Source organism: Pseudorasbora parva, chromosome 5 (genome assembly GCF_024679245.1).
Source record: "Pseudorasbora parva isolate DD20220531a chromosome 5, ASM2467924v1, whole genome shotgun sequence".
In the NCBI taxonomy this organism is placed as follows: Eukaryota; Metazoa; Chordata; class Actinopteri; order Cypriniformes; family Gobionidae; genus Pseudorasbora; species Pseudorasbora parva.
The window spans coordinates 37,084,048-37,106,089 of record NC_090176.1 but is presented as its reverse complement, the minus strand read 5'-3'; the positions used below and the strand labels follow the sequence as shown (position 1 = coordinate 37,106,089).

Here is a 22,042-nt window from a genome sequence, read left to right as displayed (position 1 = left end):
CAAAACAGTATGCCAGCTTTAGTATTGTCAGCCATACAATTGCAATAAAATGCTAGTCACTTTTAGTGCGAGCAATAACATTTGATTCAATAAAAAAAAAGTTTGGTTTACTTTTAATTAAGCTCTTTCATAGGCTGTTTGTTTGTCTTTATTTGTGACTTGTGGCCAACATAAATACCTTTGTGTGTTTACGCATGTTGAAAAAGAAACCGGGACTTAGTGTGGCTTGATTGATGGCGGTCCTACGTTGCCAATTATTAGTGCACATAAAAGGATGCTGTTATGTTCTGCTTCGTCCAGCAGACCCCAGCCAGAGGTCAGTACCTAAATGTGCGGGTATCAGCCTCTGCGTATATAACTCCATCTTGATGTATGAGTGCGAAGCTACAAATTAAACGTGCTCCGACCTTTTAGGGGTACTTGCTCAACAGGACGCCATTTGGGCTAATTTCTCCATGCGATTTAGACAAAAAGCCACTATGTTGCCTGCTGTAATTACTTTGTGTACACACATCTGGATTAGGGTTTCCAGATGCAACAAGCCTTCCAGAAAAAGCTTGCTAAAGTCAGATGTGATTGTGATGTTAGTTTAAGATAGATATGGAGGGTACATTGCACCTTGTACATTTTTGGTCAGGACATTTTTTAGCTAATGCTGTGCCATAGTTTCACTGTCATGGTAGAAAATTCTCATTTCATTTAAAACAAACAAATTTCAGATATAATGTTATCGTGGCTCCTCCAAAAAGAGTCTTAGTTGTAGTAATAATGTGCGGATTATATATGAACGTGTCTGAACCAGAGCAACCTTTATTCATAACATTTCAGAGGGCCACAAAGTTTTACAAACTCTCTTACAAATATTTATAACTTTTATTGATAGATTACTTGTACAAGATGTACATTCTTTTTTTAGTGAAACAACAGAAAAAAACTCAATGGCGAATCATGTTTGGGCATGCTTGCATATGCAATATGATGGGATACAACAAATTCCTTGGAGCATCAAGAAAATCTCAACACAAAATTTCATCCACCATCCCTGAAATGTTTGTAAACTCAAACACGCTACATTTTAGTCAAACAAATGTACTGCAGTCACACGTTTGTTGTTGCAAATGTTAACATTTAAAAAATATATAAAAATAAATGCAAAGCCATGTAAATATGTACACTTGAAATTCGACTATTTAACATTTATAAACTTTTCAGATAAAATAATAAATAAAAGCACCTATGACTTCAATTAAAGAAACAGAAACATTCCTAAACAACCGTAATGGTGAACAACGAAAACAGCCCACAATGTAGCGTTTACTGTTAGAGGTAGACCTGACTGAGATCTACTACTGTAGTTCAAAGGCAATTGATGTCTGAACTGGCAATTTGTTTCATAGTACGGTTATGGAAATAATACTGTTTTTGTTACATTAGTAACAAATTCTTCAGCGTTTTGTATTCAATTTGATGTTTTCATGACGGCTTCTTCTTGTTTATATGGCGAAAAAAGACTTGTGTATGCAGTTGCTAAAACGCATGTCATACTGTAAATGATTTTGGAGCATTAAATGAAATAAATCTACCTAATAGAATAATGTGATCAAATTGTTGTCTTTGGTGGATTTAGTATGTTAAAAACCAGACGCGTTTATGACCCATGAACCTAGAGCATTTTTGTACAGTGTCAAATGAACTTCTTCCTTGTCTGCTTTAAGGTGATATCTTTTTAAATGAACATGTACAAAACTATATTTGAATACCATTGAACTTCGGGGAGTTATGGCACATTGCAAATGAGTCAGCAAATTATCTTTTACACAGCTTTTAAAGATGTGTTTGTGGCAAAGAACTTTCAACACATCGACATCAGTGCCAAAATCCCAACAGTTTAAAAATCATTGTTTAATTAGCAAACATCAACCGCTATATTACGTTTTCCATATTTACAGTATTGCACTTAACTGCACATAATTGCATTTCAGTTAAACTGATGTTTCTTAAAATGTTAAATTACAAAGCTGCAGTTACTGTTTATCCTTTTTGAAACAAACAAAAAAAGTGATTTTAAATGCATTTCAGCTAAACGAAAGCCAAATTTGTTTCCCCCTTACATAAAAGTAGTATATCTTGCATTAAGGATTGTAAACGCCTTAAAACAAGACCTGAAGTGCAAAAGCTAGGTTCACTTCTATTCCAGGACACATCACATAAAAAAGAGAGCACAAAATATGAGAATGAAAGCTAAAAGTCCATACACATGCCCAGAAGGAAATAACAGCAATGTAACGTTTCCTCCCAAAACAGAACGAATCATAAGAATTCCACTAAAAACCAGGCGATTGTGCTGCTGTTTCCAGTCTTTGTCCACAGCAGAATGAACAAAAAAAGGAGAAAAAACTAAATAAAAAATGCAAATAACAGCTTTAGATATGAATTGTAGTGGAGGGTTATCATGGCAGTGATCAACATAGATGTATGTCAGTTACAATGGAGGCCAGCCCCAATAGGTCTATCCTTCATTTGAGCACGTGCACTAGGCAGCGGCACAGTGGTAGGAGCGAGGCAAATATGGCCGTCTCTTTCTTTTCACTTTGAGGTTGAGATTCCAAAGTTTCAGTGTCTGTCCGTAAAAACACAACCTCTAGCCTCACTCTGTGTCTGCCTTTGCTTTTTTTTAAAAGTCTTCTCTCCTAAACGCTGGTTTTCAGACAGACATCCAGACATTTTTGTATGGTCCTGGGGCTGTGATCTGTGCCTGGAAAGGGCTGAGCCAGTGGCCTCCAAGAAGTCCTGCCTGTTGGGCGAAAAGTAAAAGGTGATTCATTGGTATTTAATTACCTTTCTCTACAAGTGGTTTGTTTTGGCAGCTGGTTTTTTGTGACTTTTTTCTCTCTCTCTCTCATTCTCTCCCCTTACACCCCTTTTTTCTCTTTTGTTTTTATTTTGTTTTGTTTTAACTGTGAGTGTCACGGCCTTTTCACAGGCTTAGTCTTGTGTTAGAAGCAATTATCAGTTCAGAGCAGCAGAGAAGCCCATGGGGGTCAGAGTCCCAGCGCCTCGGCATGTTTTCTTGCCTTGAGTCGCAGGTCGGCGATGCTGGAGTTCTTGCTATTGCTCTTGGCAGCCGCTACCACGGCGGCCGCCGCAGAGGCCGAGTCTGCCAGCGACGCGATCGGTAATCCAAAGGGCGGGGGCGGGAACATCAGATAGGGAGCGTGGGCCGCGAGGTGTGGGTGCAGATGAGGATGGGAGTGTGTTCCGACCCCCTCCAACTGTAACTGAGCTTGGACCTGCAGGGCGAGCAAAAACAAACACGGAGTTAGTCAGCGGCTGTGGGGTCAGCTCGAGGATCGGTAGGGATCCGCTTTCAGGCTCGGACACCGCTCCAAAGCTTTTCACTAACTGTGCTTTCAGTGAAAACACTCACTCGCTCACTCATTCAACTCAGTGCATTCCTTTTCATCTGATCTTGAGCTGAATTATGCAATGTGTTCAGACAGCTTAATAGTCAAAGAGCTTCCATCAGCTGCAAATCTCAGCATATTAGTTTGATTCGCACTGAATCTTTCCATACAACCTTTAAAAGCTGCAACATCATGTAATCTTAATTATATATTCAATGGCATAAATAAACAATTTCGCACCCAAAATATTCATTCTCATATATATAAATATTTATTCGCATAGTTCCTAGGGGGAAAAAAAGATTTAAGCAGGCAGCATAAAATATCAGGTTGCAGATTCTTAGCAATTATTTCAGTAAGATGAGGTGAAAATTAGACATCCGCCGACTTAAAAAGTGACTTATATTTTATTTTCTTTTTTAGTATTCTTCTCATGTATCTTTCTCTGCACAGGGATCATAAATATTTCAAAGCTTTACATTTTGCGGTCCAACTAAAATACAACATCTGACAAGCAGCACAAGTTTTTGACACTGGAAACGAATGTTTTACCAATGTTTCTTTTTTTTTGTTTTCCACGTGAATATGAAGCATAGGGAGATTACTTTGAAAGGAGGATAAATAATGTCAGAGCTGGTAGCCTGTTATTTTTGGAAAATAATCAGGTATGAATACAGCCTGTCTCGTCTGAGTTTCTTTGCTACTCATGATTTCTAACCACAGGCCTTCTGACTTTATCATTGCCACTTGCATTTGTTTTAATTAACTCTGTGTGAAAATACTCATAAAAATTAAAGCAGGCCATTGCTCCAGTGTCTCCACGAATCAGTCAAATTGGACTGTGCAACCCCACTTCAGGGGCAGTCAGAACAACAGGTGGTGGACATTTGTGGTGTTCAGTATGCAGTCCTCACGCCTCAGCCCTGCCAATGCTGCTCAGTGCCAATAACCATCAGTGCGTTATTCCTCTCTTTCATAATCTCTTTTATCTGTCTTCCCCTCGCTGTGCTATTAGCTTAATTATGGCTGCTCTCTCGTCTGGGTGATGCAGACAGTTCTTCACCACCAGATGAAATGTCTCGCGGTCCCTCTTATCTCATTCGTCTCTCATCGGGTCCCGGAGGTGAAAGGTTCGCGCCCTTCGCACGACGCATTGAGACTGGTGTCAAATCGGATTGTTTGTCAAAGCCTAAACATTTCTCGGCCAATAGCTACTTTTAGATGGGGGGAGACGTTTATTTAGTCGACTGAACTACACATTTGCATTTGGATGTATGCTGTTATTGATGTGCGACCACTTGAAAGCACAGAATATCTGAAAGAACGTTCATAAATCCTACCTGTTGAAATGGCATTCGGAGTGCGCCCATATTCACGTAAGGAGCTACCCTGCACGCGTCCAGGTGACTCGCAGTGCCCAAAATAACACCTGAATAAAAGAATAATAAATGAGCAAGGTTAGTCATGATGCTTTTTAAGTGTAGATGATTTCGCCATTTACATTAAGCTTAAAATGTAATGAGTTATAAAATGGCGTGTTGTCATAGCTGCGGTTCACAGTGGTTTGCACGTGCTCACGACATAGGCTACAAGAGCTGTTGGCTCACGAGCACCCAGGATAGGCTACTCCAAACTGGGTCATGTCCCGTAAATTAAAATTTAAATTGCATAAAATAATAAAATATAGCCTAATGTTTACACAAAACATAGTCTATTTAGTAACATGTTTATTTATTAAATTATTATTTAAGCATTTTACCTTTGTGCATTTGATTTTCCTGTTTTCGGCATTTTGCTCTTCTGTTCTGAAACCATACCTAAAAAAGAAATAAAACACGGTTATGCTTAATCGTGTTCACCACCATTCACAAAAAAATATATAAAAAAATAAAAATAAAGATGCACATTTGTTATCTAGGCCTACTCGCTTTTGCCCTGGAACCGACATTACCGAGAGAGAGAAAATAACAATGCCTCCGATCATTTGTAGGTTAGGCTATTAGACTTAAACACTTTAATTGCAAATCAAGTTCTTTTATTCATTTTCACTCTGACTCATAGTTAATATTGCAGTTTATATATTTCTTAAACAAATTAATTATTTATGTAGACTAATCTTTGTCTACTATATTCTACATTTTAGTTTACATTTTTTCTCCTTCCTGTTTTTGGTGAATTAAATTTTAGGCCTACAAGCACCATATTACATCGGTGAAATATAGCTAGGTTACTTTTTTATTTTATTTTTATTTTTAAAATTGTATTAAATACATTTTCTGCTTCACATAGGCTATGAGCTTTTTTTGAGAGGTTTTTACTCGCTTTGGTCATCCGTTAAATCATGCAGGCTATAAACGCTGCTTTTTCAACGCTCACACTCACTTATTAAAATTTAAAAGCAAGTGGTCTGTCAACCTGTTTTTTGAAAGACAGTTTTACATTATTATTATTATTATTATTATTACTATTATTATTAGTCCCTGTGTGACTTAGGCTACAGTGCGCCACATGAATGCATCATATTTCAATCTTTGATCGATTGTAATTATCCAGCACTATGCTATAGGGAAAGTGAGCTACACTGGTTTCGACAGTTATTTCTTCATTAAGGACCACTCAATGATGCGGTTCACAAATACCCTAATCTGATTTCCGTTTGATTTTTATTAGAGACAGTGAATAATGACATTTAATTTAGCCCTGCACCAAAAACCGAAAGATATTAGTCGTAATTGAATTACTGCCTTCTCCTCACTGAGGTCTCATAACTTTCAATTAGATTCTTGACAGCTGGTCGGCGTGGGGCTTCTATAGAACAGTATATGGTAGCAGGTTCATATCAACCTCACGTCCATTGCGTTTAACTCAGATTTTTCAGCGAAATTTAAAATGTGATAATAATAAAAAAAAAAGTCGTTGTGTGAGACAGTTTAAACGCAGTATGAATTTTTGGTTGCATCAAATCACAGCTCTGACCTATTCTTTGCTCTCCTCTTTTAATCTGATTTCGCCTCCGCTTCTGAAACATTAAAAAATAACATGCTTGCAAGCTGTCACACTGGCAAACAATGTTACTTGTTTTCCCATTACATTTTGTAACACGGGGTATGTCACTGTAGGAGTTAAGAGCGAATTGAATTATTCCTAATACATTTTTATAGGAACAGTATATCAAGACAATGGCAGATATTACAAAGATGAGGTTGGAGAAAATGAGGTGAGTGACATAAGAAGGTATCCCCTGCAGCAGCGGTTCAATCTCTTCATTAATTTTAATGATGTGGTTAGATCTTTCTGCAGCACATAAGCAAGTTTTCCTTTGAATATAGCTGCTGCTGCAGGAACTAAAAGGCTATTTCATATCCACACCCACCACTGAAACTGATCCCGCATAAATCGAAAGATAACAGAAATGCTTTGTGTGTGAGTGAATATAACAACAACTGTCTCCAAACGTTAAACATCTCAGGCGAATGGTGTGATATACAAATTTAATCTTGCCTACTTAAGCAAATGTGTGGGCGGAATGAAGGCCTAGCGACCACACTTACTATTATATTTCAATTGCCAGTTCACTCATGTACAACAAAAAACGTCTTCCTAAGAAGTGTTTGACACAGTACTTTGTAAATAGATTGCCTATTATTTCTAACTTTATAAACGGATAACACAAAAACTTAATTTGCAGGACTAACTCTCAACGTAAGCTATCAGCGTCATAAACTCCTTTGGGCATATGAACACAAACACCCCCAAAGCGCTATTATAGCTAACAGACTTAGTATTTATTACTTGCTAATATTATATATAAAATCAATAAAAAGATTATGAATAACCTCCGTGGACATTATTTGTCTCCATTGTGCTGATCGAGCAATGTTCCTGTTGTATAGGCTATTCACATACGCGTATAGCTAGGCCTAAACTATTTCAAGAACATACTGTGCGTAAAACGATGGAAAATGTGACACAGAACCCCCAGTTGACATTCAGCTTATTTGCATTTCCACTAAAAGATGCATTCGTTTAAAAAATTAATCTACACGCTCTCTGGTAATGTTTTCAATTATTCATATTTTAAGTCATATTTGATATTTGCTTGTTTTGTCTGTTGTAAAATAGATTTTTTTTAAATCATTTTTTTAAAAACTAGAAACAATAAAAAACATGAATGAAGGAATTGAACGCAAGCTTACCTGCACGCGGGCCTCAGACAGCCCCAGCCTCTGACTCAACTCCTCCCGCATGAAGGCGTCCGGGTAATGCGTCTCATCAAATAAGCGCTCCAGTTCATTCAGCTGCTCTAAGGTAAAATTTGTCCTGCTCCGTCTCTGCTTCAGTTTACTCTGTGCGTCCTCGTCCTCTGATTTCACATCCTCCTTCTTGTCTTTGCAGTCGTAAATTCCTGTGAAAAAAATACAACATGAACACATCAATAAAGCATTTATTTAAAAGCGTGTGTTTATTAGCTTACCTACACGAGTTTTTAACAACTTGCAGATGGCGAGAATTCTAATGAAAATAGGCAGACTAAATACTGTAAATCTAATTAATGTGATGTGCCTACACTTTATCTTTAAAATGAAAACAATTTTGTTAGCTTACATAAAATCCGAGATGAACAATCACTCACTGCTGCTTTATAAAATAATATAAAACAGACTTGGAATTAAAACCATAATTATTCTTGATATTTATATATGTAAAATTGTAAGTGGCAGATACTTAGCTATATTTAAGGGATATAGTTAAATAGATTAGATCATTGTGTAATTCTAAAATGGCATTAAGATAGGAGACATTAGAAGTTTACAAAGATCATTATTTACACTTGTTAAAAAAATGAAAGAGCTTGATCCTCATTCCAGGGCATTTTTAGGTAATAACAGCAATAATAATAAAGTGTGTTAGCTTATTTGCAAGTTTTGGAAAGCAAAAATTGCACAACTTAATCTTACTGCAACCATTTGTTTTCTCTATGAATTCTTTGAAATTAATATTTGTTTTATTTTTAAATGTATTAATGACTGAGTTTATTATTATTATTATTATTATTATTATTATTATTATTATTATTATTATTATTATTATTGAGACGTTGTATTCCAAAACAAACTGTCATGGGCCTGCCAAGATTGTCGTTAAACGTCTTTACGGTTTCTGAAGGAAACACGTTTTAAATTAAAATATCTCACAAATATTATCACTCACATGCATGTCTCTATGTTAAATTGTAATCTTTTTTTTTCTTTTTCTTTTTTACTTAAATGTTTAGTACGTAAAGAGTAAATACGTGTCTTTAGTCATTTCCTGGCAATTCTAGGACCAAGGAATAAATTGATAGATCGTTCTCTCAAATTTGACAAGACAGGGGCCTATTGTTTTGACTCTTAATTCCTCAAATGTGATGACAGACGAAAGTTTTTATACATTTCTTGTTATTCTTTTACTTCAAATTGCCTATCGTGTATTTCTGTTCTTTTACAAAAGAAAGCAGTTTTACACGGCACAGACATAACCATTGCATCAGCTGAATACAGCTTGAAATTCTCCACTCGCATGCTAGTTAGCCTCTTAACACAATCGAAATCTTTCTTTAAGATAGTGAAAATGACCTCAATGTACAGTAGGCTAATTGAGGTTTTATCGACATTTCAACAACGCCAAACGTATTTGCGCGAAAACCTAGTTGCGAACGCGCCTCCAGCCAAACACATTATTACACTTTGCGTGCAACTCACCGTCAGTAGCCCGTGACACGTTAAACTCCTTCAATTTCTCCTTTTCCAGCTCTACGTGCTCCTTGTAAAGGTGTACCGGACAATGGTTGTTGTTGGTTTCTGTAATCTCCTGAAGGTTGGTCTCCGAGTTTCCCAGCTCTCTGGCTCGGGCTAAACCACTCTCCAAAACTTCCCTGTACGTGATGCTCTCTTTGCTGCTCTCCTTGCTTTTCTGATCGAAGGATTTCGACACGAACGCCGTGAGTTCTTCCATGGCTGATAACGGAAATCCACTTTAAAAAGAACCTAACGCGAATCTTTGTGTCTGCTCAACAGTGATTTCGGCGATATGTTTGCGTGTAGAAGGTTTAGATCACTCCTGCTGTTATGTCTGTGTTTTTCAGATCACACTATTTATACACGGCCACCTCAGCCCGGCCCCCATCGCCATCATGTCTGGAGTCATTACAGGCGCTTCTGAATTCAACTTTCAGCGGCTTTTCCTCAAATCAATTCTGCACTGGATGGAGTCCCCTTAATTTAATTATAATTAATTAGGATTCCTACAGTGCCGTGTGGTCAATTGGAAATGGGAACCGTGTTTAATTAATTCTGTGATAATTTCACTGACGCAATTAGAGGATATGAATATTGCAGCATGACATTATCAGCTCGTTTTGGTATATTGACGTTAACATGGACGGAGGCTATCGAGAATTTGCCAATCGAAGAAAGAGAAACAATTCAAGCGAGAGTAGGTGGTGGTAACTTGCAGGGATCGTCCAATTTGCTGACAACTTTTGAATCTTTGTATCGCCAGTCATTATTTTCAGTTTTTAATTTTACTAGTTTGTCAGCTTTTGCCTATTCACTGAGAACCTAATAGGCTAAATCAAGTAATACGGGCTATTTAAAAAATAAAAAGGATAATTTATTAAATGTAGCTAGTTATATATATTTTTTATATTATTCCATAGAAAGAATATTTATGGCATACATTTATTATAGGATGAATTTAATATGATATTATAAACTGGCCGCTTCCATACAGTTGATTGTCCAGTTGGCTATAGTTGTGTCCCAAAGGCTTATGTTTTTTTATTTGTTATTAGACTCTTTTTTTTTCAACAATATAAAAAAAAAGTTATCCAAATAGGACTATATAATTTATAAATAGGCTACATTTAATCTAATATAGTACATGAGCAAAGAAAATAAAACATTTGGTGTGATTGTAGCACAAAGTGTCCAGGCGCCTTTGCAATAGTTTCAGTTTAATTGTTGGCAATACGTCGGAATTGCACGACGCTAGTCGTGTTACTGTACCACTGGTCATTATAATATATTGTAAGAAATATATGGAAGGCGTTAGTTTTTCTACAGTATTTAATAAAAAATTATGTAGGCTACTAAAAATGCTCTTAAAATATTTCAATTGAATTCCTAAAATGTAAGATAAAAAACGATAAATCCATCAGATATAATCATGAGCATTTATTTCTAGTGTGGTTATTTTAAAAATGCATAAGACGCTCGGATATGGTGCTATGATATTATCGTATGCACGGATCAGTGCAGGGCGAGAATAAAAAGGGCAGAATCAAAAGGATGTTATGATCCCCTGTGAATATTGAGCACCGTGGTGTGAAATCGCTCATGTAAACCTCACAGATGACGTGCTTGATAGCGATTTATTTATTAAATCCATCCTTATTCAAGACTGCATTTATTTGAATATTTTTCTAACACATTTCCATTTAAAGAAATCACTTTTCTTCCCAACGAGATTTTTTTTCTTTCTGTATGTCAAAAAAAGCATGATAATTCATATCCTCATTATTCAAACTCTAGTCACTCCCTTTTATATATTTTTTTAAACTGCCCAATATTGGCCATATTTAAGCAGTGATGTTGGATGGAAGCTCATTTGTAGGGTCACGTCAAGGGAAGGATAAAGTGTGTCAGGTGCACCTTTGATTCCGGGAGATTCCAGGAGTAAGCTGAAACACCGCTGCTTATGAAGTTGGATTACTCCTTTCTCAGTTGTTTTTATTATAGCTTAGAGCAGAAGGGTAGGCCTTCATATTTTCAGCGTTTTGGCTGTGACACCTTCTTGCAGGCCTTTAAAAAATGTAGCCCACTTTTAACGGATTGTAGAACTTCAAAGTGGCTGGTGCAGATGTTTTGAAATTAGTCAGATGCGGCTACACTACACGTGCGGTGCGGTTCACATCAACAACAGCCTCCAGGGGATCGATACATATAGGCTATACATACATAGCCTACTACTGTACGTGGGTAAATCACTCTGCCTCATAGTGTCACTGAAGTTTAGTAGCAGACAATTCTTAAAGGCGCAGGAATTATATTCTCTCTCTCTCTCTCTCTCTCTCTCTCTCTCTCTCTCTCTCTCTCTCTCTCTCTCTCTCTCTCTCTCTCTCTCTCTCTCTCTCTCTCTCTCTCTCTCTCTCGTGTGGATTTGATGCCGCTTGTGTTTGGATGAAGTTTATTGGCCGAGTAAGAATGCATTTATTTGCATTAAACATAAACAGCGTTAACAAACAAACTGGCTACTGAAAATCGCTCAGTCGCTCATTATTTTATCACGTAGCCTATATCGATCCTTATATCGTGTTTTTAAAATGTAGCTTGGTAAACGATTACTTGTTTCGTATTAAACGGCATATTTCATACTTATTTTTACCTTGTTAACATATTTTCTGTTGTGACTTTAAGGGGCGAGCAGACACAATTAAATTACAATTAAGCTCTAAAAGGTTTCACTGGAAGTGACCGAATTAAGGTCGGACAGTTTGATGGATTACAGTCTATATCTGGGTTGTAAATAAATAAATAAATCGTCTAGTGAAATGTCGATAACAATTTTACACCTGAAGCCACGGGCGATGTACGTGAAATTTATGACATCACTGTCTTAATCGAAGAAGAAAAAAATACACACAAATAGCCTCTTTAAATAAACTCAATGGATCAACACTTGTAAATATTAGGCCAACTTTCTTCTTTCACATCATACCATAAAAAAATAAAAAGGCCTACATATTTTTATTTTGTCAGATTCAGTTAATGTCAAAAGCAGGCAGGTGGCTATACTGGCACTTTAAGAAATAATTGCTCTGAATTATTTGCATCCCCTTAATCAGACTGAGACAGCAGGCTAGATCCTGCTTCCAGTTATGCAAAACGTAAATGTAATTATGCCTTACTTCTTGTAATTGTATGATGTTAAAGTTCATCCTCCTCTCCTACCTTTGATTAGCTTTTGGCACATTATTAGCAAATAAACAGCTTTATTAAGTTTGATGCCATTTGAGAGAGGCCCGTACCATGTGGCCTCCTAAAAGTAAAGCAAAGAGCTGTGATGTAAAATTTGTTTCTGTATTGGCAACAGGCCATTTAATCATTCAGCCAGCGAATCAGTCCTCGGTTTCAGCTGAGCTATGTGTGCCGTGATTCTTCAAGCAACACTCATTCTTCCAAGGGTTAGGCAGCTTGTTAATAAAGTGGAGGGGAAAGGAGACCCAAGACCTTTCTGCGGGAAGTCCAGGCTTACTCTGACAAATGCCATAACAGCGTTTGAACTTGCTCATTCACTCAGATTAATCCCTCATGTTCACGAGACCAATGCGTTCTAAATTCATATTTAAAATGGTGGCTATTTGGTGTTGTTTTGAGCCGTGCTGATTACTTCAGGGTTTAAACCCCCAATTAAGTGCAATGGCCGACCCCCAGTGGCAGACAGTTTTGAGTGTTATGCACAGGCATGTTGGGAAGATAATGAGGTGTAGTTAACCCTAACAGGCTTCCTCCTGTCTCTTGTTACACTTGCTGTAGTTTGCATTTAACCTCGGAAAAAAAGATATACAAGGTTAAAAAAATGTGCATTTATTTGTGCTCATTCTCTTACATAATACTTTATCTCTTTATACTCTTTCTGAAGAATGTGCATTTAAAATGACTACACAAATCAGACCTCAGATCTGTGACCATAAAGGTCTTGAATTAAATTTCTCACCATTTATTTCAGCCTAGTGCATTTTTGTGTGTGTATTTGAAACCACTGAAGCGAAACGTGTACAAAAATTGATTATCAACAAAATGAGGGCTTAAAGCCAAAGGTCCTGAGTGTTGAAATCCTGAAGCATGAGACCACATTTTTCTCTTCCCTTTCCCTCTGCTGCTTTCTTCCCATAGGCTGATGGTATTAAATTGACTTTATCCTTGAAACATAATAATCCACAGAGTACTCTGACAAACCTACCGCCCCGAGCCCTCCACCTCTCCAATCCCACCCCGAACAAGCTCTTCCTGGCTTTTTATTCTAGATACAGCTGATTGTAGCAGCCAGGTTGAGGTGTACGTTTTTATCGTGGTTTGCTGATAACAGAGTCAAACAATTGACGGCATTGTTGGTCAGAGACAATGTTTTAGATTTGATTCTAACATCACCCCTGAAGCTTGTGGGTAGACGGAGCAGAGCTGAAGCATGTGAGAATTTCTGGAGATTTCAGTCGGTATCAGGCAGCAGCATTTTGGACTAGCCATTTAGCATTTGTAAGGAAAGTTACAGTCTACTCGAGAGACTGAAGACTAGCTAGCTGGGACATGGAGCAATGAATTCTTATATATTTTCATGATGTTATACTGACAAAATACTATGTCAGTCTTGCAAGTAATGTGAGTATGAACTGTTATCTCTGATGATATTGATATATTCTGAATGATACAAGCACCCGCCTTTATTCTTAAGTTATAGTCCCTTTATTATACAGTATTTAACCATGAGAACAGCGTTTGACAATGTATACATTTAGTAGCTTGCCAGGAAAAGGTCTATTTGCATTTTAATAATTTGAATAGAAGAAATATGTTAACAATCTACTCTGCAGTTAGTATATCCGACTCACCGCACCACCAAGTAGATCTTCAAGTGACTGCAATGAGTCATGTATATTAAACCACGATCTACATGGCAACAACCATGTTGTATCTGTCGGAGGTCAAGCGTGCATGTAGCTTGCCAGCAGAGATGTGACAGGGGAATTTGAGTAAGAGGATCTTTCCTGATCATATCAGAGTTAATAGCTTGGGACCCAAGGGAAATAAAATGCCTCAGCACAATAAGCTCAAATCAATACTATGAAAAAGAATTTATGAAAGATGCACAATGTGGCATTTCATCCTCCCATTCACAGATAAGCACCATGCTGACTGTCATCTGAGAAGGCTCAGCTGTTTGTGGAAGTCTGAAGATGTTGGTATGATCATTCTGATGGAGGATGAAAGCATTGTCTGCTGCTGCTGCTGTGTAATCAGAAAGACTATCCAGAAATTTTACTAATCAATTTTTGCCTGTAAATATAATGGTTATAATGGCTAGACTAGCACCCAACCTTTACAAACTTCAAAACCAGCCGACGCAAACTCTGTACGTGTTGTCTATTTGCTCTAATGCAAAAAAAAATGTGTTAAATCCTCTTATTTACTCTTGTGCTCTTGAATTAAAATTAATTAAGTAAAGAAAAAAAATAAGAGTTTAGTTTAATTGGTTAGGACCTGGTCCCAGGTTCTAGAAATGCTGTCAACCTCTGTGCTGAAAGGTTACATCACAGTCTAGATTCTCTAAAACCAATGTGTACTACATGCCTATAAAAATCAAGACATAATCCCAAGATACATATTCCCTCTGCAAACAGTCTTAATTAGGCTGTTCTGTGTGGAGTCTATCAACTCTTCTCAGAGCTACTTCTGGCAGACAAAGAAAATCACACATTTGTTCTTGTTTATGAGGTCATTCCGCCTGCAGTCTAGTTTAGAAGCTCGGCTCATTGCATGTGTTGAGCAAATAATCTATGAGGGGAGCGAGGGGTGGTTGTATCTTGTGGTCAAAGCCGAAGACCTAGCAAGCTCGCAGTTGCTGATAGCACACATTAATTTGCTTAATGCGGACATGTATCATTTTCATCTCGCTCAACCATCCCACTGAAAGTAGACCGACAGGATTTCACTTACAGTAAATGAGCGGTTAAATGTATGCCACCCGCTTCATTTTTTCAGTCTCCGGGTCTCTAGTGTCATTCGGACATTGCCGACTCATTTAGCATGAATACAGACAAGCTTTTATGCCGCATCCTGCACTTGATCAATCATGTAATTAAAAGCCGTTTCAAAACAGCAGCATTTTTAATTTCATCCGGCTTTAGCTAAAGATGTGGACTGCGTCCATTTGGTGGAGGTGATTTATGCACTCATCTTAAGAAGGAGAAGTCACTGATCTGCAGGCTCATTAAGATTAATTAGTGACGGGCTGCAGAGTGGCGTGGCTGATGAAGAGGTGCTGGAAATGGCCAGCACTGCCAAGGTGAGGCGAGCAGCTCTTTGGGCTTTTCTCTCTCTCTTTTCGCTCTCTCTTTTTGCTTGCAGCCTGAGGGTTGTGATGGAAGGGGGGAGGGACTGAGTAAGGAAAGGGAGAAGGGAGGCACACCATCTGTAGACAAGTCCCTCAGCAGAGTTACCAGTCACCCCCATCTGTCATGCTGTGTGTCCCCCCCCAAACCACCCCGACCCGTCCCCCTGGGCCAAGCTATTCAACCACTAACAGAACCGGCACTGGACAAAGATCAGGAGCTCTCCAGCTCACAAACGCTGACCCTTTAGTAAAACAGACCTGAAACATTGGCTAACAGACAGGTAGAACAGACATGAAAGGAAATTCAAGGAATAGGTTGCCTAAAAATGAACATCCAGTCATTTTTTGCTCATCCTCAAGTCAGTACAAAGACTAAACCCATGTTGTTATTTCTATCGGGAACACAAAAGGAGAAATTATGAGGGATATTTATGCAGTTCTTCCATACAATAACAGTTCATAGTGACCACGCCTACCAAGCAAAAAGAAAAAAAAAGAAAGAAATTAATTAATGTAATTTGTGCACTTTATTGCAAGTCTTCCTAGTTTTATTAGTTTAGCAATTCATCATTTTAAAGTCATCATTATATTATATAAAATAATACAAAGCATAAATATTCTTCTACAAAAAAAGTATTTTCATCATTTTTAACTTGACAGATGTGCTCACCATTTTGTATTATTTTTTAATGGAATATGTTTAAAAAGATGATTAAAAAAGACATTTAATTTTTCGTGCTGTATATGTATATCACATGCTCTGTGTCTGTCCTTGGACTTTTACGTTGAAGCGTTTCCTGTGCTTTATTTTGTAGTTCTTTGTAGTTTTTCATGTTGATTAGTCTTACCAGGTGTTTCTCATTTTCCATTCCCTTGTTATCTTGATAAGCTTCTCTGCGTGTGTGCGTGTGTGCGAATATATATATATATATATATATATATATATATATATATATATATATATATATATATATATATATATATATATATATATATATATATATATATATATATATATATATATATATATATGCATGCATGCTTAAGGTTCTCTTGTCTTTTGTCGGTCAACCTGTTTGTGTCTTGGGTCTTGAGTTCATGGATGTTTCTGTTTTATTTATGGAGTAGTTTCATTAAAGTTGTGTTTGCAAGTGAATTCCATGTCCCTGCTTCATCTCTCAGCATTTGTAACAATAAATGTAGACTAGCCCGTTTCTGAAGTTCAGAAAAAAGTTATACATTTATGAATATTGAATTTATTTATAATTCCATTCTCAATTGTATTTGTGTGTGTGCACACATGTGGAGCCCATTACAAGTAGCAACAATTTTACCTACAGGTACCACAGGGCAGTGTCTGTTAAAGAGGACCCTGGTTTTGAAGGGCCAAATGACTGCCTCTCTTCTTCAACATATCTCCTTTTGTTCCAGCAGCCTAGCCACCCCCTGTTAGAGACCAATGCATTCTGAATCTTCACTTTAGTTCTCCACACTACAGAGATATGAACTGGACCACCTTTGTTAGCTGACAGAGGATACTACTGCCCTCCAATCAGACCACCTGTCAGTGTACATGCTGCTGTTTTCCTGAGGCTGTGTACATTCAAGCTGCCATATAAGTTGATTCATTTTACATGTGCTCATAACAAAAGCTGACATCTGTGGTAAGCAGGAAAAAAAAAGCTAAGGTCTGTGGTCATAATCGCAGAGTGACAGCTAATAATGTGCCTGAAACTTCAGCTGAACAATTGCTTGGGTACAGACTGTGAGTGAAGTGATCGCAAATGCAATAAAAAAATTGCACTGATAGTTTGTTAAATTTAATGTTGTTTGAGTACACAGCAGTTTTTTTTAAAACACAACAGTGAACTCAGATCAAGCTATGATGATGTCCAATTCAAAGATGTATGATTCTTAAGGACTGATTCTTTGTAATGAGTCAGTCCGAATGATTTAAAAAAAAAAAAATGCTCTAGAATAGTAGTTCTCAGCCTTTTTGACATGAAGGCCCCCCATTGTCCGACACAATTTTTAAGTCATTCTATGAACCGGTTTGGAAATATTCTGAGACCCCTAGTGGGTCTGGACCACCTCTTTAAAACCATTAATCTGGAACCGTTAATGTATTAGATTTGTGAGTTTTGCCATTGGGCTGTTATTTAACTTTGCCCCCTGAGTGTTTCGTTTTAGGAGCCAACGGTTCCCAAGTAATTTCCGTAGTCTTTATAAATTGGCTAGTAATATATAAAAAAGCTCTCATTTTAGAACATCCTCTCTGTGGACTAAGCCACTGGATACGGTGTGGACACATGATAACGAATGCTATCATTTAATATTAGAAACATTAATGATCGCATGCATGGCGTAAGATAGCAATGCTGAGGAAAAGAAAAAAACGAAGCAAATGGCCCAATGCCTTTCAGCCATGCTCCTTTCAAAAGTTGTTTTCCTGAAAATTAGGCAATTGACTAATGGTGTAAAATGCTGTTAATTAGCTGTACAGAAGCCCAAACAGGCTTTTTTGCCTGTAACTAATAAGAAATCAATTAGCTAATGAATTGGTCATTAAGTGAAAAGCTATCTTAGCCAGGGTATTTTTTAATGATTTTGCCTATGATCCTGTCTAATTGCCGTTGTCATACAGAGCTCTCAGCTTTCAGCATGGCTAATGAAGCTTCATTAGATCATAACTGGCACTCTTGGAAGATTTAGAGGCAAACCTGCTTCCCAATTATTTTTAATTGCCAGACATTCACACAAACAAGCGCTGCACCTTGCAGAACAGGAGAGGAGATCTGGCAACGCCGGTGTCTCCTTCATTACTTCATTTGAAGCGATTAGAGCCATGTGCAGGGTCGCCGTTACACTGTTGTTTTTTTCCCCTAATCTAAAGAGCCTCATCATTTCAAACCTGTGGGTTATTGTGCTCTCCGTAACTTTGATTTGCACCCAGAAAAAAGCTGTTTCTTCCTGCTCCACAGCTGGGGCTGTGTCACTCACACAAATGTGCACGCACATACACATGCTGTCTATATTTATTTCACTTATACATGTGTCATCTTGCAACAGTGGATTCCTGGCAGCTATGTGTAATTTAGGGAAGACAATGGGCTGTTTTTATTTATCAATAGCCTGACCAAGATGTCAGGTCATTTTTTATAGGGTTAACAGAGAACCTTTTCTTAATGTTTTCAGTTTGACCATAACCCTGAATTGTGTGGACACACACACACACACACACACACACACACACACACACACACACACACACACACATATATAAACCTTTTGGGCCAGTAACATTTTTTTTTAAATTTTTTTTTTAATGTTTTTAAAAGTGCCCTTGAATGATTTGAAACAATATGTTAAATTGTTCTCTGATATCTACATATAGGGTATGTGGTTTATTTAAGGGCAAAAATTGTCCAGATACAGTTTTACCGGTCCATTTACAACCCTATAAATTGTCCCTAGGATGTAATGCTCTGTTTTTGCCTTATTTGGAAGAGTCATGAATATTAATGTTGAGCTCTGCTCTGATTGGCTTATTTCAGCCACTCACAGCACAGCTGTTCAGTGAAGCAGCTTGTGAGTCCTGACCGTCCTGATAGAACTCAGACTGACTGAATGACACTTTAAGCAGAACATGTCAAATTGAGATTGATAAAATGCAGCTTACTTGTTTATTGGTGTTTTCAGATCATCTGCGCACGAGAAAGAGCTTGCGTGTTTGGGGTTGCCAGATTTCAGTAATTAAATCCCCCAAACAGAGCTTTTCTGTGAAAAAAAACCTGTATACTATCCGGTGTTTTACCTAAACACATCCAATCTGGCAACCATATACACGCGAGCTCTCTCTCGCGCACGGATGATCTGAAAACACCAATAAACAAGTAAGCTGCATTTGATCAATCTCCATTTGAGATGTTTTGCTTAAAGTGTCATTCAGTCTACATTTTAGACTCGTCTTTTTTTTCAATGATATTGCATATTTATATAACGTTAGTCACAATGTAGGCTACACAGTGACTGTGATGTACTTTGAACAAGCATGCAAAAACATCAAATATATAACATATTTTTACAAAATGAATAGCCTTGTCACATGACTGTCGTTTTAACTTATATGGTGGAAAAGGTTTGCTAGAAGGATCGAGTGAACGATCTGTAAGCAACGTATCTACGGTTGTATTTTGTAATACAAAATATTAACCTTTGTCATTACACATAGACACACTATTTAGTTTTGTATGGTACTTGGAGTTTCCTATTGTTACTGTACTAGCATCTTGCATCATCTAGACAACGCGGTCTCTCTAAGAAACTTACAATTTCATCAGAAATTGTTTAAACAGCTAGTCAATAAGTGGATAAATTACTTACTGCTTGCAGGAATATAGTTGCCCTTTTCTTCAGTTTAAGACGCTGAGCAAAGCTTGCTTGAAATGGGCCGAACAAACAAACAATTTTGAAATAAATGGTTGTGGTATCCGATTATAATAAACCTCAACCATGACTGTTGACATAAAGTCCTCACATCTCCTGCCACCCCTCGCTCCCCTCAAAGATCACATCTCCAGTTCCGATGATTCAGCTCCGTCAGTTCCTCGTGACAATGCACATGTTTGGACAGATGCAAATGTTGGGGGCGTGCATATAAATGATCCCCAACGCTTGCGTCACGGTTGGGTTTATGTTGAGAAGCACTTCTTTTTCTGTGGTGTTTTTCGTGCACAAGATTTACATAAGAAGTAGGAGGCAATGGTGTTTGAGACTGTCCAGTGCCCATGTACTGAACTCTTATTATGTGACTATGGCAAGGTTAATTCATCTTTTCATTCTGGGGCACCTTTAAAAGAAGTATCTTATGCTCACCAAAACTCCATTTTATTTGAACAAAAATACAATACAGTTACAAATAATAATATTATTAAATGTAGTTAAAATAACTGTTTTTTTTTTGTTTTTTTTAATAAAACTAAATGTAGTTTATTCCTGTGATGGCAACGCTAATTTTTCGGCAGACACTACTCCAGTCTTCAATGTCACATGATCCTTAAGAATCATTCCAATATGCTGATTGGCTCTCAAGAAACATTTATTATTATTATTAATGTTGAAAACAGATGTGCTGCTGAATATTTTTTATGGATACAGTGAAATGGCATTTATGAAATATTTCAAATAGAAATCTTTTGTAGCTTTTTAAATGTAACAAACTGATCAGGTTTGATTAATGCATCTTGCTCTATATACACACACACACACACACACACACACACACACACACACACACACACACACACACACACACACACACACACACACATACATTAATCTCAAACAGGGTATTCCATCTACAAGCTGTAGAAGAATATCAAAAGCTTTGAGAGAAACATTTTTAAAAATTATTAAACAAAATTATTAAAGCATATTTTATTTATTTAAATATTTTATGACAGCTGTATTTTTATGTCTAGTGAATGAGCCTTGAAGTCTGATTCATGAACAAATGACTCATGAACCGGTTCTTTTTAACGAGTCAGTCGAAAAGATTCATGGAAAACCCTCAAACACTAAAAGGTAATGATGTATTATATAAAATGTATAAAAATGTTAAATGATTAAAGCAGTGCATTGATTTCAGTCTCCATTATTTTATAACAGTTGGACTCTTGTGCCTACTGTTTTTCAACACTCTTTCCTTTAAAAGTGAGGTGCTGAGTGCTTGCTATTTCAGACTGTAGACCAAACAAGGTCACAATTGTTCCACTCCAGGAGAACTTCACTATCCAGCACTCTCTGCCCACTACTGAATTAACAAATATATATCGAGTGAACGCAAATTCGTCCCCCTCCCAGTAGTCCGGCTAATATGTGTCTAGTGACATGCCAAAAAAACATGCCTTCAAGGCACTTATTCTTGGAAAATGAGGGCAGGGGTACGTTTTAGCCAGCGTGTTGATTTATAGTAAAGCCAACTGACTTGCCCTCACATAGAAGGACGAGAGAGAAAGATGGAGCGTTTTCACCTAGTGGCTCATTTTTGATTGGGGATGAATGGAACACCAGATGCCCATCAATATTTAGTAGTAAACATCACAAACGTGCATCACAATGTGGCAGATGAATGAGTGGTGTGGCAAAGCATTGTGGGTAAAAATCTGCCAACAGCTCTCTGATATGCTCCAACTTCGCAGTTCTACTCAGAATGATTGACAACTTGTTTTGTTGTTGAAACATAAGGCCATGTATTATTATGTGGTAAAAGCATTTCATTTACAGCATGATTATGGCTTAGGTGAGCTGTAAGCATTCATTTTATCACACAGAATAATCAGATAAAATGATCAGGGGAAGCGCTGGTAATGAAACGATCTTACTGTGATTAGGACTTCTGGAAGGCCTCATTGGCTTAATCCAAAATGCTCTGACTTGAACAGATGATGCATCCTAATTGACCGGCGCAAACAAATTTTGAAGGAAAG

General features: G+C 37.4%; 1 protein-coding gene and 1 long non-coding RNA gene across 4 annotated transcripts in view; one reads left to right on the top strand and one right to left on the bottom strand.

Moving 5' to 3' along the window:
• The window catches only part of LOC137076135 (uncharacterized), a 180,370-nt gene that overhangs the window by 88,557 nt on the left and 69,771 nt on the right, over positions 1-22,042 (top strand). The gene's annotated exons all lie outside the window — the stretch shown is intronic.
• Positions 855-9,547, bottom strand: shox (shox homeobox). Its single transcript, XM_067444182.1, has 6 exons — positions 9,146-9,547; positions 7,601-7,809; positions 5,164-5,221; positions 4,745-4,833; positions 3,075-3,290; positions 855-2,794 (listed from the first exon to the last, which is right to left on the bottom strand). The coding sequence occupies exons 1-6, from the start codon at positions 9,396-9,398 to the stop codon at positions 2,705-2,707; spliced, it is 915 nt and encodes a 304-aa protein (XP_067300283.1). The 5' UTR covers positions 9,399-9,547; the 3' UTR covers positions 855-2,704.

Excerpts from the sequence above, each read along its gene's own strand:
- shox (XM_067444182.1), bottom strand. The coding sequence starts at position 9,398 with ATGGAAGAACTCACGGCGTTCGTGTCGAAATCCTTCGATCAGAAAAGC. Across the intron at positions 4,834-5,163 it reads GGAAAATCAAATGCACAAAG|GTGTTATTTTGGGCACTGCG; the intron begins GTAAAATGCTTA and ends TCTTTTATTCAG. Across the intron at positions 3,291-4,744 it reads TCCGAATGCCATTTCAACAG|GTCCAAGCTCAGTTACAGTT; the intron begins GTAGGATTTATG and ends CTCGCCCTGCAG.